Source organism: Mastigoproctus giganteus, chromosome 11 (assembly GCF_048544385.1).
Source record: "Mastigoproctus giganteus isolate SK-2022 chromosome 11, ASM4854438v1, whole genome shotgun sequence".
NCBI classification, from domain to species: Eukaryota; Metazoa; Arthropoda; class Arachnida; order Uropygi; family Thelyphonidae; genus Mastigoproctus; species Mastigoproctus giganteus.
Window position 1 is genome coordinate 99,973,758 of NC_143585.1, and position 12,897 is coordinate 99,986,654.

A 12,897-nucleotide genomic window follows, 5' to 3' on the forward strand; every position below is an offset into this window, starting at 1 on the left:
CCATATGATGCAAGGAAGCCTGAGGCTTATGCTGCACCGGGGGAAAAAAAAAAAAAACAGAACCCCGGGGGCTCACATCTGGTGAGTATGGGCTTGGCACACCCAGGGTCCTGAGCTGGATATCATCATTCTTCTCTTTCTTGGTGATTCCCTTCTAATTTTGACACACACACACACTCTCACTCTCTCTCTCTCTCTCTCTCTCTCTCTCTCAGGGTTACTCGGGAACTGTTTTTTTTTTTTTTTTCCTGGTGCAGCATAAGCCTCAGGCTTCCTTGCATCATATGGATATTAATAATAATAATAATAATAATAATAAAAAATATATTTGCACATTCTTCTGATTCTAAACATTATATTTGATAACTGACTTATTTGTATTGCATTTTCTTTATAACATGTACTACATTGGATCATGGATGACCTGTCTGCTTCAGCTTATATGCTTTGCATCTTAATCAGACTTCACTCTTTTCTGATAGCCAAAAATCTGCTCTGTTCAGTGAATATTTTGCATTTTACCAAGTAACATACAGTGGAACAAATTTCTTGAAGAAACAATGATACCTGTTGATAGTTTGAAATTGTTAAAATATTTACTTGTGAATACTATCTGATAGTGGTATTCTTGTGTTTGATGTTACAGATGCACGATGGCTGCTATTTCATACGACTATAAAATTGAAACCATTGTGAATTATGAACATTAAAATTGTCAAGGTTAATTATTTCATTGTTAGGAAAGTTAGATTGGAGGAAGTTGAATCTCTAAGTGATTTTTAGAGGTAGGAGAATGATGTAGGAAACATGAATTTGACAGAATATGGATTTAAGAGACTTTCAGCTGAAGGAGATTACAGATAAAGAATTCATCCAAGCTAAAAAAGTGTATTTTTTTTTATTACTGGTCGCATATTTAAAGTATTTGTATTTCTTGTGGTTAGTTGACTGGAATGATATTTAAAAAAATTGTATACACTTAAGTTTCCTTATTATCATGTGTTCCTGTTTAAAAAGATTATTCAATTCTTATTTCACTGATGGTTTGCGATGCACAAAACCATTGATAAAATATTTTTGAAAAAATTATAAAATAAAATATTTTATTTTTGCGCCTAAGTTAGTATAGCATATAGTTCAGGGGCTTAGAGGGGAACAGGTATCCTGTGTGTTATCAGACACTCAGCCTAAAACACTGATGGATCCAATATTTCTCTATTACAGAAGATTTAGGAGAAGTCCGGTTGGCCTGCCTCCCTAAAATCCACTCATGTACACCTTCTTGATGGTAAGCCCTGTTATGTCACTTAGGTGGCAACGAATGTGTAGAGTGGTTCTCTTCAAGACGCCTGGTCAGCGTGAAGAGGAAAAGACCAAATTCCTCCAGCATATATATGACAGCACAACAAAACAAATGGCCCTCAGTCCCCAGCAGCTTTCACTCTCCCTCTTACGGCACGGCAGCGAGAGGATCAGAGTGGAAGCAGAGGGTGCTAAGAATCTCTGGGTACGACCAGGCTGCCATGCACGGAAACTGAACTTGGCCTGTTATAACGTATGATCACTCATCGGTGAAGACAGGATATTAGAGCTGTAAAAGGAATTAGAAAATGTGAATTGGAATATCATCGGTTTGTCTGAAACAAGAAGAAGAAATGAATCGCTTATAAGTTTATCAAGTGGAAATCTGCTGTACACCAATGGAAACAGTGAAAGGAGTGAAGGTGGAGTTGGGTTTCTGGTCCATAAAGATTTTAAAAACAACATTTTGGAATTCAAAAGTACATCACCTAGGGTGTCAAGACTAATACTCAAGATTTCTAAGAGGTACAAGCTAAAGATTATAATGATTTATGCACCAACATTGAGCCATAATGTTGAAGAGGTTGAAGAAATGTACACAGAAATTGAGTCTTCTAGATGAGCAGAAAACCCACTACACTATTATAATGGGGGACTTCAATGCTAAGGTTGGAAAAAGGCAAAACAGCGCAGAAAGAGGAACTGTAGGAAATTTTGGAATTGGTGAAAGAGGTGAAAGACTTGTGGAATTTGCAGAATCTCAAGGACTGTCAGTAATGAACACTTTTTTCAAGAAAATGGTGAACAGAAAGTGGACATGGAAGAGTCCAAATGGATTAACAACTAATGAAATAGACTTCATCCTCACTAACAGAAGATATATTGTGAATGATGTTACCGTCCTGAATAAGGTAAATGTTGGAAGTGATCACAAAATGGTAAGATGTACACTTGATATAGATGTAGGAAAGGAAAAAACTGACTCGAGTAAACAATACAAAGGTCTTTGAGATAACAGAGGAGGAGAAAAAGCAGTATATACTGGAACTTAAGAACAAGTTTGAGCTTCTGCAGACTGCTCAGGACCAAGATATCAACAAGGAATATTACAACTTTCTGAAAGTGATAAAGCCCAAGAAACCTATAGGGAAACAGAAATCCAAAGAAGACAAAATTAGTCAAGAAACACTTGTCATGATTAACCGAAGACGACAAATGAAGAGCAAGAAAAACACTGACAGGGAGAAAATTGAGTATACTGAGTTATGCAAAGCCATTAGAAAGAGACTCAGAGAGGACATAAGATTTAACACAAGAAAAGTAGAACAAGCATTAAGGGAAAACAAAGGATTTAAATCAGCAGCCACGAGCAGTAATACAGAAAGACAAATAATACTGAAACTGAAGAATAGCGATGGTGTACTTATAAACAGCAGAGAAGGCATAATTCAAATAGCAGAAGACTACTATAGAGAATTATACAAGGAGCGAAGGAATGATACCAGCAGTGGGGAAGATGGATTGCAAAGGAGCAACACATACGACATACCCGATATTCTTCCTGATGAGGTAGAACATGCATTGAAGAAAATGAAGAATCAGAAAGCCCCAGGGGAAGATGAAGTTACTGTAGAGTTGTTAAAATTGGGAGGAAGAGACATAACACAAAAACTAGCAAGGCTCTTCACAAATTGCATTAGAAAAGGTGCGACGCCTAAGCAGTGCAATAATGCAATCATAGTTTTGCTGCATAAGAAAGGAGATAAATCAGAAATTGGAAATTATAGACCAATTAGCTTGTTATCCCACATCTACAAGTTGTTCACAAGGGTCATTACTAACATATTAGAAAGAATACTTGATTAGAATCAACCGAAAGAGCAAGCTGGCTTTAGGAGAGGATTCTCAACTATGGATCACCTTTACGTAATATCACAGCTAATGGAGAAAGCAAATGTATATAAAACACTATTATGCCTGGCGTTTGTGGATTATGAAAAGGCATTTGACTCCATACAGCATAAGGCAGTGTTTCGGGTACTGAAAAGACAACGCATAGATACCCCACATATTATGATTATGAAGAAAATATATGAGAGTGCTACCACGTTTATTAGACTAGATAAAGACAGTAGGAAATTTAAAATCGAGAAAGGAGTTCGACAAGGAGACACAATATCTCCGAAGCTGTTTACTGCTGCCCTTGAGGAAGCTTTCAGAAGATTAGACTGGTCACAGAAAGGAGTCAATGTGAACAGAGAGAGTGCCTAAACCATTTATTACGATTTGCAGATGACATTGTGGTCATAAGCCACGATCCCAAAGAATTAGAGGAAAATCTTAATCATTACACTGTTAGTAAAGATTTTGGACTAAAGATGAATATGGCTAAAACAAAAGTAATGATGAACAAATATGCCACAGAAAGGGACATATTGATTGAAGGAGCAGTAACTGAAAAGGTGGAGTCATACTTATCTGGGACAAGTTATTATCTGTAATAATGATAAATGGCTGGAAGTCAAGAGAAGAATAAATTTTGGATGGATAGCATTCAGGAAATATAGTCACATACTGAAGAGTCATATCCCAGTTTGTCTGAAACATAAAATAATGAATCAGTGTATACTCACCACCATGACTTATGGAAGTGAAACTTGGGCACTCACCAAAAGAATGGAAGAGAAGCTGAGAACTACACAGCGAAGAATGGAACGAATTATATTGGGAATCAGACTGTTAGATAAGAAGAGAAACACATGGATTAGGCAGCAAACTCAAGTAAAGGACATTCTTATCAAAACTAAAGAACTAAAATGGTCTTGGGCAGGACACATAGCTCGTAGACATGATGACAGATTGACTAAGAAAATAACAGAATGGTACCCAAGAGGAGCTAGAAGAAAACCTGGAAGACAAAGGCAGAGATGGATAGATGAAATTCATGAGTTTTTGGGTAGTAAATGGGGATGGCCAGTGCTCAAAGCAGAAGGAACTGGAAAGTTGCTGGAGAGGCCTTCACCCTGCAGTGGATTGAAAATGGCTGATGATGATGATAGTTCAGAATATGCAATGAACATTCTACACTGGTGTTCAAAGAAAGTTCATAACTTAAGAATTTCACATTTCTAACCCTTTTTCATGATGGTATGTTACATTAATGACTAGCATCACAAATAGAAATATAAACAAAAGATATTTATTAATAGTTAAGGCAAAGCTAAGTAATATTGACCTGCGCTCTCAAAATATTCAAAAATGAGCATTTACAACCTTTATACAACAGTTTTGGTAAACACAACAATTATGGCCGAAATGTTGTTAGAAGCTCTGTTTGCTTCAGTTTATCATTAAATGGAAAACAAAATGAAAAGTTCACCAGGTGCAAACTAATATTTAGTTGAACCGCCTCTGGCCCTGATGACAGCAGCACATCGTCGAGGCATTGACAAAATCAATTTCTAAAGATAATCAAGTTTGTGGTTCCAAATATGAATTATGGCTTCCTGAAGTTCACGAACAAACTGTTTTTGCTAAAGATCTTTTTTGCTCTTGTTATTCAATACATTGTCATAATTAAGAGAAAATTTAAAATTCCCCATTTGCATCTAATTTTTAGCCTTTTATCCCAAAAAATAAATGCTTGGTGAACTTTGTATGCCAACACATCTGCTACATCATTTTTATTTAGCATGCCTACTGGACAGGTACTAGGATAAAGAAATCTGAAACTATCAAATGTCTTTGTATTATTGATGCAAACAAGATTTAAAATTTTGTATTGCTTAGAACAGTACAACAATTTTTTTTCCTAGCTTTAGCATAAATTTATATTTGATTTTCTTCTAGGGTACTTTAAGAGTGTATCCCTTGCCTTCTAATCCAGATGATCCACGACCACAGAGGGTTCTAAGAGCTCTAAAACATTGCACAAATGAAGAGGTAATAGTTAGGGTTTATATAATTCGAGCAGTTGATCTAGCCCCCAAAGACCCTAATGGAAAAGCAAGTATTAAAAATATTCCATTTCCATTCTGTACTGTAAGGAATTGTTTTATAATTTAATGAACAACTGTACAAGATTCAACTTCTATTTATTTTCTTCCTAAATTAATAACTAATATAATTAAGGTAAAACAGTCTGAAATAGTTTAGTTACATGCACGATGTTCTTTTTATCAAAATATTCTATTGACTCTTTAGCAGGCAGCATAAAGGCATATGTTTCCAGCTGAGTCATAGTCTGCAGTGCCTGATTTGCAATTTTAGTGTCAATTCTTTACGTCCTTCTAAATTGAATTCATTGATCTTTATCATACCTATCACTAGTTCTGCCAACTTGGTGTCATGAAAGTTTACACTTTTTTAATGAAGAAACAGTTCTAGATTTTTAATAGAAAAACCAAAGGAAAAATGTTTTTGAAAGGTATTGTGTGATGAGCTACACCAGAGTTAACAATGGTTTTGCAGTACAAAGGAGCTTTAAAAGGGGGGGGGGAAGGTAAAAAAGAAAGAACTAAATATGCATTCCAGTGGATTATGTTGAAGTGGTGGCCTTTAGCTCTCAGTTATTTTTTGCACTTTATAAAGAAGCTGCCAGTCCATGTGTTAGCTTCCAAATTTCAATTCTCTGTACATGATAACTTTGCTGCAATAATTACTTCATTTGTTGATTTACTTAGTTTTTCAGACCCTGTCCTGGGCTAGTGTTTATATAGATTTTAAAGTTGTTGGTGAGCTACTTGGCCAACAAATTAGCTACTTGAGCTACTTGGCCAACAAAAATGCCTTTTTTTTTTTTTTTTTTTCTGTACAAGTGGGATAGTTAAGTAAGAAGTGAACAATGGGAAAGGAAAGTGTGGCAACCAAGACAGTTGAAAAAGATGCTTGGACTAGTGTAAAAATATAGTATACCATTTTTGGGAAAAATAAAGGCCCACATTATGAGACATTTGTGAGTGACATGTTGGAGAAGGACAGAAAACTAGGGACGGCAACATGATTGTTAAAGTACACTTTTTGAAATCTTATCTGAACTATTTCCCAGAAACTTTAGTTAGTTTAAGTTGGGTGGGAAATTTTCAAAATGACCATTTATTATATATATTTTTGAATTAATGGAATTTCTGATGTAAATTTAGAAAATACTCTGAACATTTCTATGACAATTATCAATCCAGATATCGATTTGCTGATAAAAAAAAAAATATATCAAATCTCTCATTAAATATTTAAAAAATGAAATATTGCAAATTTTTGTTATTGGAATTGTTTGAATTTTGTTACTTTATAATTGTATTTTTGTAATTTTATCTTGAATTTGAATTTCGTTTTCCTTATTGATAAAATGAATTTTTATATATATATATATATATATATATATATATATATATATATAAATATTGCAATAAATAACATAAAATTGTTTATGACAATTTTTTTTTATACACCATTTTAATAATCTTGAAAATCATGGAAAGCTAAAAAGAAAAAAAAAAAAAAAAAATTGGCCCACATGTACTTCACAGACATTTTATTTTAACCACTGTTTATAAAGGTTGCCTACCCCTGGTTTAAGTGATGAGCAAGGAGAAAGATTCCATTGAGAGATGATTTAGTGTTGGGCCCATTGTTGTTTTGTATATTTATCGATGATATTGATGAAGGTATATCAGGCTTAATAGTAATAGAGGCATATGATGCAAGAAAGCTAGCCTATGAGCTTATGTAGCGTCAACCAAAAAAAATTTACACAACGATTCCCTTTAAGTGTTTGTCCAGTTCCTACTTGAATTTATTTAAGTTATCAACTTCCACAACGACAGATAGAAGTTTGTTCCAGAAATTAACCACCCACTAGCTAAAGGCAAATTTCCACAAATCTATTCTACAACTGTCTTTCCTCAATTTGATTTTATGCACAATTAGGTTCGTAATCTGAGCAAGTGCAAGAATCCCATCAGAATTCAGCATGCTCAACCCATTCAAGGCCTTATACAGCTCAATCAGATCACCTCACAGGTGCTTAGTCTCCAGCCACTGTAATTTGCAGAACTTAAGCCTCTCATGGTAAGAGGATCCCTTCATTCCCATCACCAACCTTGTTTCCCTTCTCTGTACATTCTCAAGCAAATCTACATTTTTCCTAAAATGAGGCCTCCAGACCTGTACACAGTACTCAAGGCATGGCCTCACCATTATACAAAGGGATAATCGCCTCCTTTTCCCTGATAGCAAAATTCCTATATATCATTGACAAACCCCATGACCTGCCCTGGCAACCTGTCTGCATTGCTCAGAAAACTTCATATCTGACTGCACAATTACTCCTAGGTCTTTTTCATTTTCAACCACCTTAAGTGTAGTACAGTAATACCCCGAAGTTACGCGATAGGTGGGTCCGACGAAAATCGCGTAAGTCGAATTCGCGTAAGTCGGGGTACAACTTTGCATATAAATACATATAAATTTTGCTTAATTGGGACCAAGGACTAACAAAAACACTAGTTTAGAAGAAAAATATTAATAAAATTGCAGTTCTTTATACATATTAATACAAAATATGTATTAAAAAAACAAATGACTTACGTTAAAAAGTTATTTCGATGGCTTCATAAAATCTAACAAATTCGTCTGACGACACAGCGCGTTCTTTTTTTCACGCAGAATATCTTCGTAGCAAGCTAATAATTTTTTTTATTCCTTGCTTTGTAGCTATAACGCGTTCTTCATTCCATGTGCTTTTCGCCGTTGCTTCATTTAGGCCTGTAGCACGTGCAATATCACATGGTCTTTCATTTCGCTCAAAGCGTTTCACAATTTCATATTTTTTCTCTATCGACAGAGGCGGACTGGCCATAAGCCTTACCGGGGAAACCCCGGTGGGCCAGTGTGATTTTGGCCATAAACCATAGTATGACGCCACTATAAATTTTCCCGGGTAAGAATTTTTGACCCAGTCTGCCTCTGTTTATCGATAATTGCTTTTCTTTTTCTCTCTGAATCTGCAGTGTCTTCACCAGGACGCTTCCTTTTCACACCTTTTAATTAAGTATTTTACTCATTTTTAGGGAATAAAGCGCAATTACAAAACGAGGAGGCACGCTTGATACGCATAAACAAAGCTGCGCGCATGTAGCAACTGAATAAACAACACCATAAAGGCAGAGATATGCTATTAACACCTCACATTTCTAGGGGTTACTACCATAAAACAATAAAAATCCAATTGCGTTTCTGCTAGTGAAATCTGTTATAAACTGGTAGTAAACTCGATCTAATTGCATTTGCGATTATACCCATAGCTGGAATTGTGTTGGTTTTTACGTTATTATGGTGAAATGTGTTTCCCCTTCACTGATATAAAAAACATAAAAGCAGCAAAGTTGAATTTTGTTCATCTTTCGCTCTCATTCTCCGCCGTCGCACCGTATATCGATAACATATGAAAAACGACCTTGAAGATAGTGGGCGGCAGCGTTGCCAAACGAAAAAATCAAGAACCGCGTAACTCCGAGTTCGCGTAAGTCGGGGTAGCGTAAGTCGGGGTATTACTGTACCACACAGTTGGTACATTTCTCGGGGGTTACCTCTACCCATATGCAGTACTTTGCATTTGTCAAGGTTAAACTTCAGTTGCCACTTCTTAGCCCATCTGCCCAAATTATCTAGATCCTGTTGCAGTAGAAACTGCCATTACTGTCATTAACAACCCTGCCAACCTTTGTATCATCTGCAAACTTCGACATTAAACCTGATATACCTTCATCAATATCATTGATAAATATACAAAACAACAGTGGACCCAACACCGAACCCTGTGGAACTCCACTAATAACATTAGTCCACGAAGAGCAGCACCCATTGATTACCACCCTCTGTCTTCTCTCACTCAACCACCCTTTTATCCATTGTAGCAACTTACCCTTAATACCATTCCGCTCCAATTTGTACAGTAGTCTTCAATGTGCAACAGTGTCAAAAGCTTTCCTCAAATTAAAGTATATGATATCAAAATTATTTTTTGCATCCAATTCCTTTGTTACCACATCACAGTATCCAATCAAATTTGTCAGACAAGACTTTCCCTTAACAGACCCATGCTGTGTCTGAATTATTGTTGTAGTCTTGTTTAGATGATCCTGCAATGCATCTTTAACAAGTGACTCCATTATTTTACCTGGAACAGAAGTTAAACTAACTGGTCTGTAATTACTCGTGGCACCCTTCGATCCCCCTTTGTGAATTGGGGATACATTTGCACATCTGAAGTACGTGGGGACTTCCCCTGAATCCAAGGACGCTCCCATAATTATTGCTAAGGGTTTGCTTAGTTCCTTTGCCACCTCCTTTAATATAACTGGATAGATCCCATCCACCCCGGGTGCCTTTCTTATGTTTAACTTCAACAATTTCTCCTCCACTTTGCTCTCAGTTATTACAAAATCATTAAGCACCCTATAACAATTTGATAAACTTCTGGCATTTTCCTTCCTTAATAACTCCATGTGTAAATGTAGATGCAAAATACTCATTCAGTTTGTTTGCTATCTGAGCAGGATCGTCAACAGTCGAACCATCAATATCAAGTGGACCAATCTGATTCATCCTCTTCCTTTTAGAGTTTATATAAGTAAAGAAATCCTTGCTGTTTTTCTTAGCATCCTTTGCCAAAGATTTCTCATAATCTGCCTTCTCTTACTGAATCTCCTTTGTGACTTGATTATAGACTAGCTTATATCTGCTGTAGGCAGATATAATTTATATGCATCCCATGCATTTATCTTCTCTATCACAAGTCTCATTAGTTCATTTAATAATCTTGATCATTATTTCTTAGTTGGTATGAAAAGCCTAATAGCTTCCATGATTAATTCCTTGAATGGTTCCCAATTAGAATATGCTGTTGGTAACATCATCAGTTAGTCCCACTGTACATAATTTAAAATGTGTCTGTGACCACTGTAATCATCTTTATGGAAGCAAACACCCTTTCCTTTACCCCTGATGGTAATTATATCTTTAAGTAAAATTGGAATTTTGGGAGTACAATGTGTACGTACAGTAAGGACAGACAGGGTAGGAAGGGAGGAGGGGTTATGCTGTTATTTAAGAAACAAAAAATCTAAGGAAGTGCATCCAGTTGACTTGGGTGGACAATGCAATGTTGAGTCTGTTTGGTGTGACATAAATATTGGGAAAGGGAAAATGAGAGTAGGAGTATGTTGTAGGCCTAATAACTCTGATCAGTACAATGAACAGTTGTGCAGAGAAATAGAATGGGCCAGTAAATCCGAATGTTTTGTAATGGGGGGTTTTTAACTTTCCACATATTGACTGGAACTTGTGGGTTGGTCACTCACACGCTAGCCAGACTTTTGTGGATTTATTGGAGGATTGTTTTCTACAGCAACCTGTTCGAGGGGGCAACCAGAAGGAGTAATACCCTTGATCTGATTATCAGCAGTGATTATTCATGCATTAAGAATTTGCAGATAAAGCAACCACTAGGTGACAGTGTTCACAATGTACTGATGTGGGATTTATTTAAAGATGCAACTATCATCAAGGGTAAAGGGAAGGGTTTTTGTTTTCGTAATATGGCTAAAGTGGTCTCAGACAGTTATTACATTCTGTACAGTGGGATCAACTGATGATGTTATCAATGTTGAATTCTAAATGGGAAGCCTTCAGAGAGTTAATCTTGGAGGCTACTAGGTTTTTCATACCAACTAAGAAATACTGTTAAAGGTTCAGGCCTAAATGGTTGTCAAATGAACTAATCAGACTCATGGTAGAGAAGAAAAATGAATGGGATGCATATAAATTATATTTTGTTTTGTTTGTTTTGTTATTTGGTTTTTAGGAGCATTAGCAACAAAGGCCATATTGCTGCGGGAATATGCGGTGGTCATTCCCTGAGATTTCCGCATCCTGGTGGTCACGGGCTCGAACCCCAGCCTAATCAAGAAGCATATGCTATGCACTGCTGCTCCTGCCCACCTGGCTACGGAGGCGCCATATAAATTATCAGGCGACACAGAAGCCTATAGCAGATATAAACTAGTCTGTAATCAAGTCACAAAGGAGATTAGGCAAGCGAAGGCAGATTATGAGAAATCTTTGGCAACGGATGCTAAAAAAACAGCAAGGATTTCTTTATTTATATAAACTCTAAAAGGAAGGGTATGAATCAGATTGGTCCACTTGATATTGATGGTTCGACTATTAATGATCCTGCTCAGATAGCAAACAAACTGAATGAGTCTTTTGTATCTACATTTACACATGAGGAGTTATTCAAGGAGGGGAATGGCAGAAATTTATCAAACTCTAATAAGGAGCTAAGTGATTTTGTAATAACTGAGAGCAAAGTGGAGGAGAAATTGTTGAAGTTAAACATAAAAAAGGCACCTGGGGCAGATGGAATCTACCCAATTATAATGAAGGAGGCAGCAAGGGAAGTAAGCAAACCCTTAGCCATAATGATGAGAGCATCTGTAGAGTCAGGGTAGGTCCCTGTGGACCAAGGATGTGCAATTGTATCCCCAATTCACAAAGGGGGTTCAAAGGGTGACACAAATAATTATAGACCTGTTAGTTTAACTTTTGTTCCTGGGAAAATAATGGAGTCACAAAGGAACTGAATGCAAAAAATAATTTTGATGTATGATATACTTGGATTTCAGTAAAGTTTTTGATACTGTTGCACATGGAAGACTGCTGTACAAATTGCAACGGTATGACATTAAGGACACGTTACTGTGTTGGTAAAAGGATGGTTGAGTGGGAGACAGCAGAAAGTGGTAATAAATGGACACTGCTCTAAGTGGACTAATGTTATTAGCAGAGTCCCCCTAGGTTTCGGTGCTGCGTCTATTGTTGTTTTGTGTATTTATCAAAGATATCAATAAAGGTATATCAGGCTTAATGTCTAAGTTTGCAGATGATACAAAGGTTGGCAGGGTTGTTAATGATAGTAAAGACAGTAAGCTACTGCAACAGGATCTAGAAAAGTTAGTCAGATGGGCTGAGAAGTGGTAACTGAAGTTTAACATTGACAAATGTAAAGCACTCCATATGGGTAGCAGTAATCCAAGAGCAACATACCAACTGTGTGGTACTACACTCAGGGAGGTGGAGAATGAAAAAGACCTTGGGGATAATTATGCACTCAGATATGAAGTTCTCTGAGCAGTGCAGACAAGGCTGCCCGAGCAGGTCATGGAATTTTGTCAATGATATATAGGAATTTTGCTAGCAGAGACAAGGATGTTATTATCCCTTTGTATAAGGCAGTGGTCACTCAGTACCTTGAATACTGTATACAGGTCTGGAGGCCTCATTTTGGGAAGGATATTGATTTTCTAGAACGAATACAGAGAAGGGCAACAAGGTGAGAGGAACAAAGCAATGCGCTTACGATGAAAGGCTTAAGTTCTGAAAGTTGCAGCATCTGGAGACTACGCATTTGTGAGGTGATCTGATCGAGGTGTATAAGGCCTTGAATGGTTTGAGCAAGCCCAATGCTGATGGGATACTTCTGCTTGCTCAGATTAAGAACCTGAGAGGGCATAGATTCAAATTGAGGAACGA

At 36.7% G+C, this 12,897-nt stretch overlaps 1 protein-coding gene across 1 annotated transcript in view; it reads left to right on the forward strand.

Moving 5' to 3' along the window:
* Positions 1–12,897, forward strand: part of LOC150078290 (myoferlin-like) — a 452,265-nt gene that overhangs the window by 302,134 nt on the left and 137,234 nt on the right. The window contains exon 41 of the mRNA XM_090384525.1: positions 5,152–5,307. Within this exon, the coding sequence (XP_090240651.1) occupies positions 5,152–5,307 (156 nt within the window). The remainder of the gene's footprint in view (positions 1–5,151; positions 5,308–12,897) is intronic.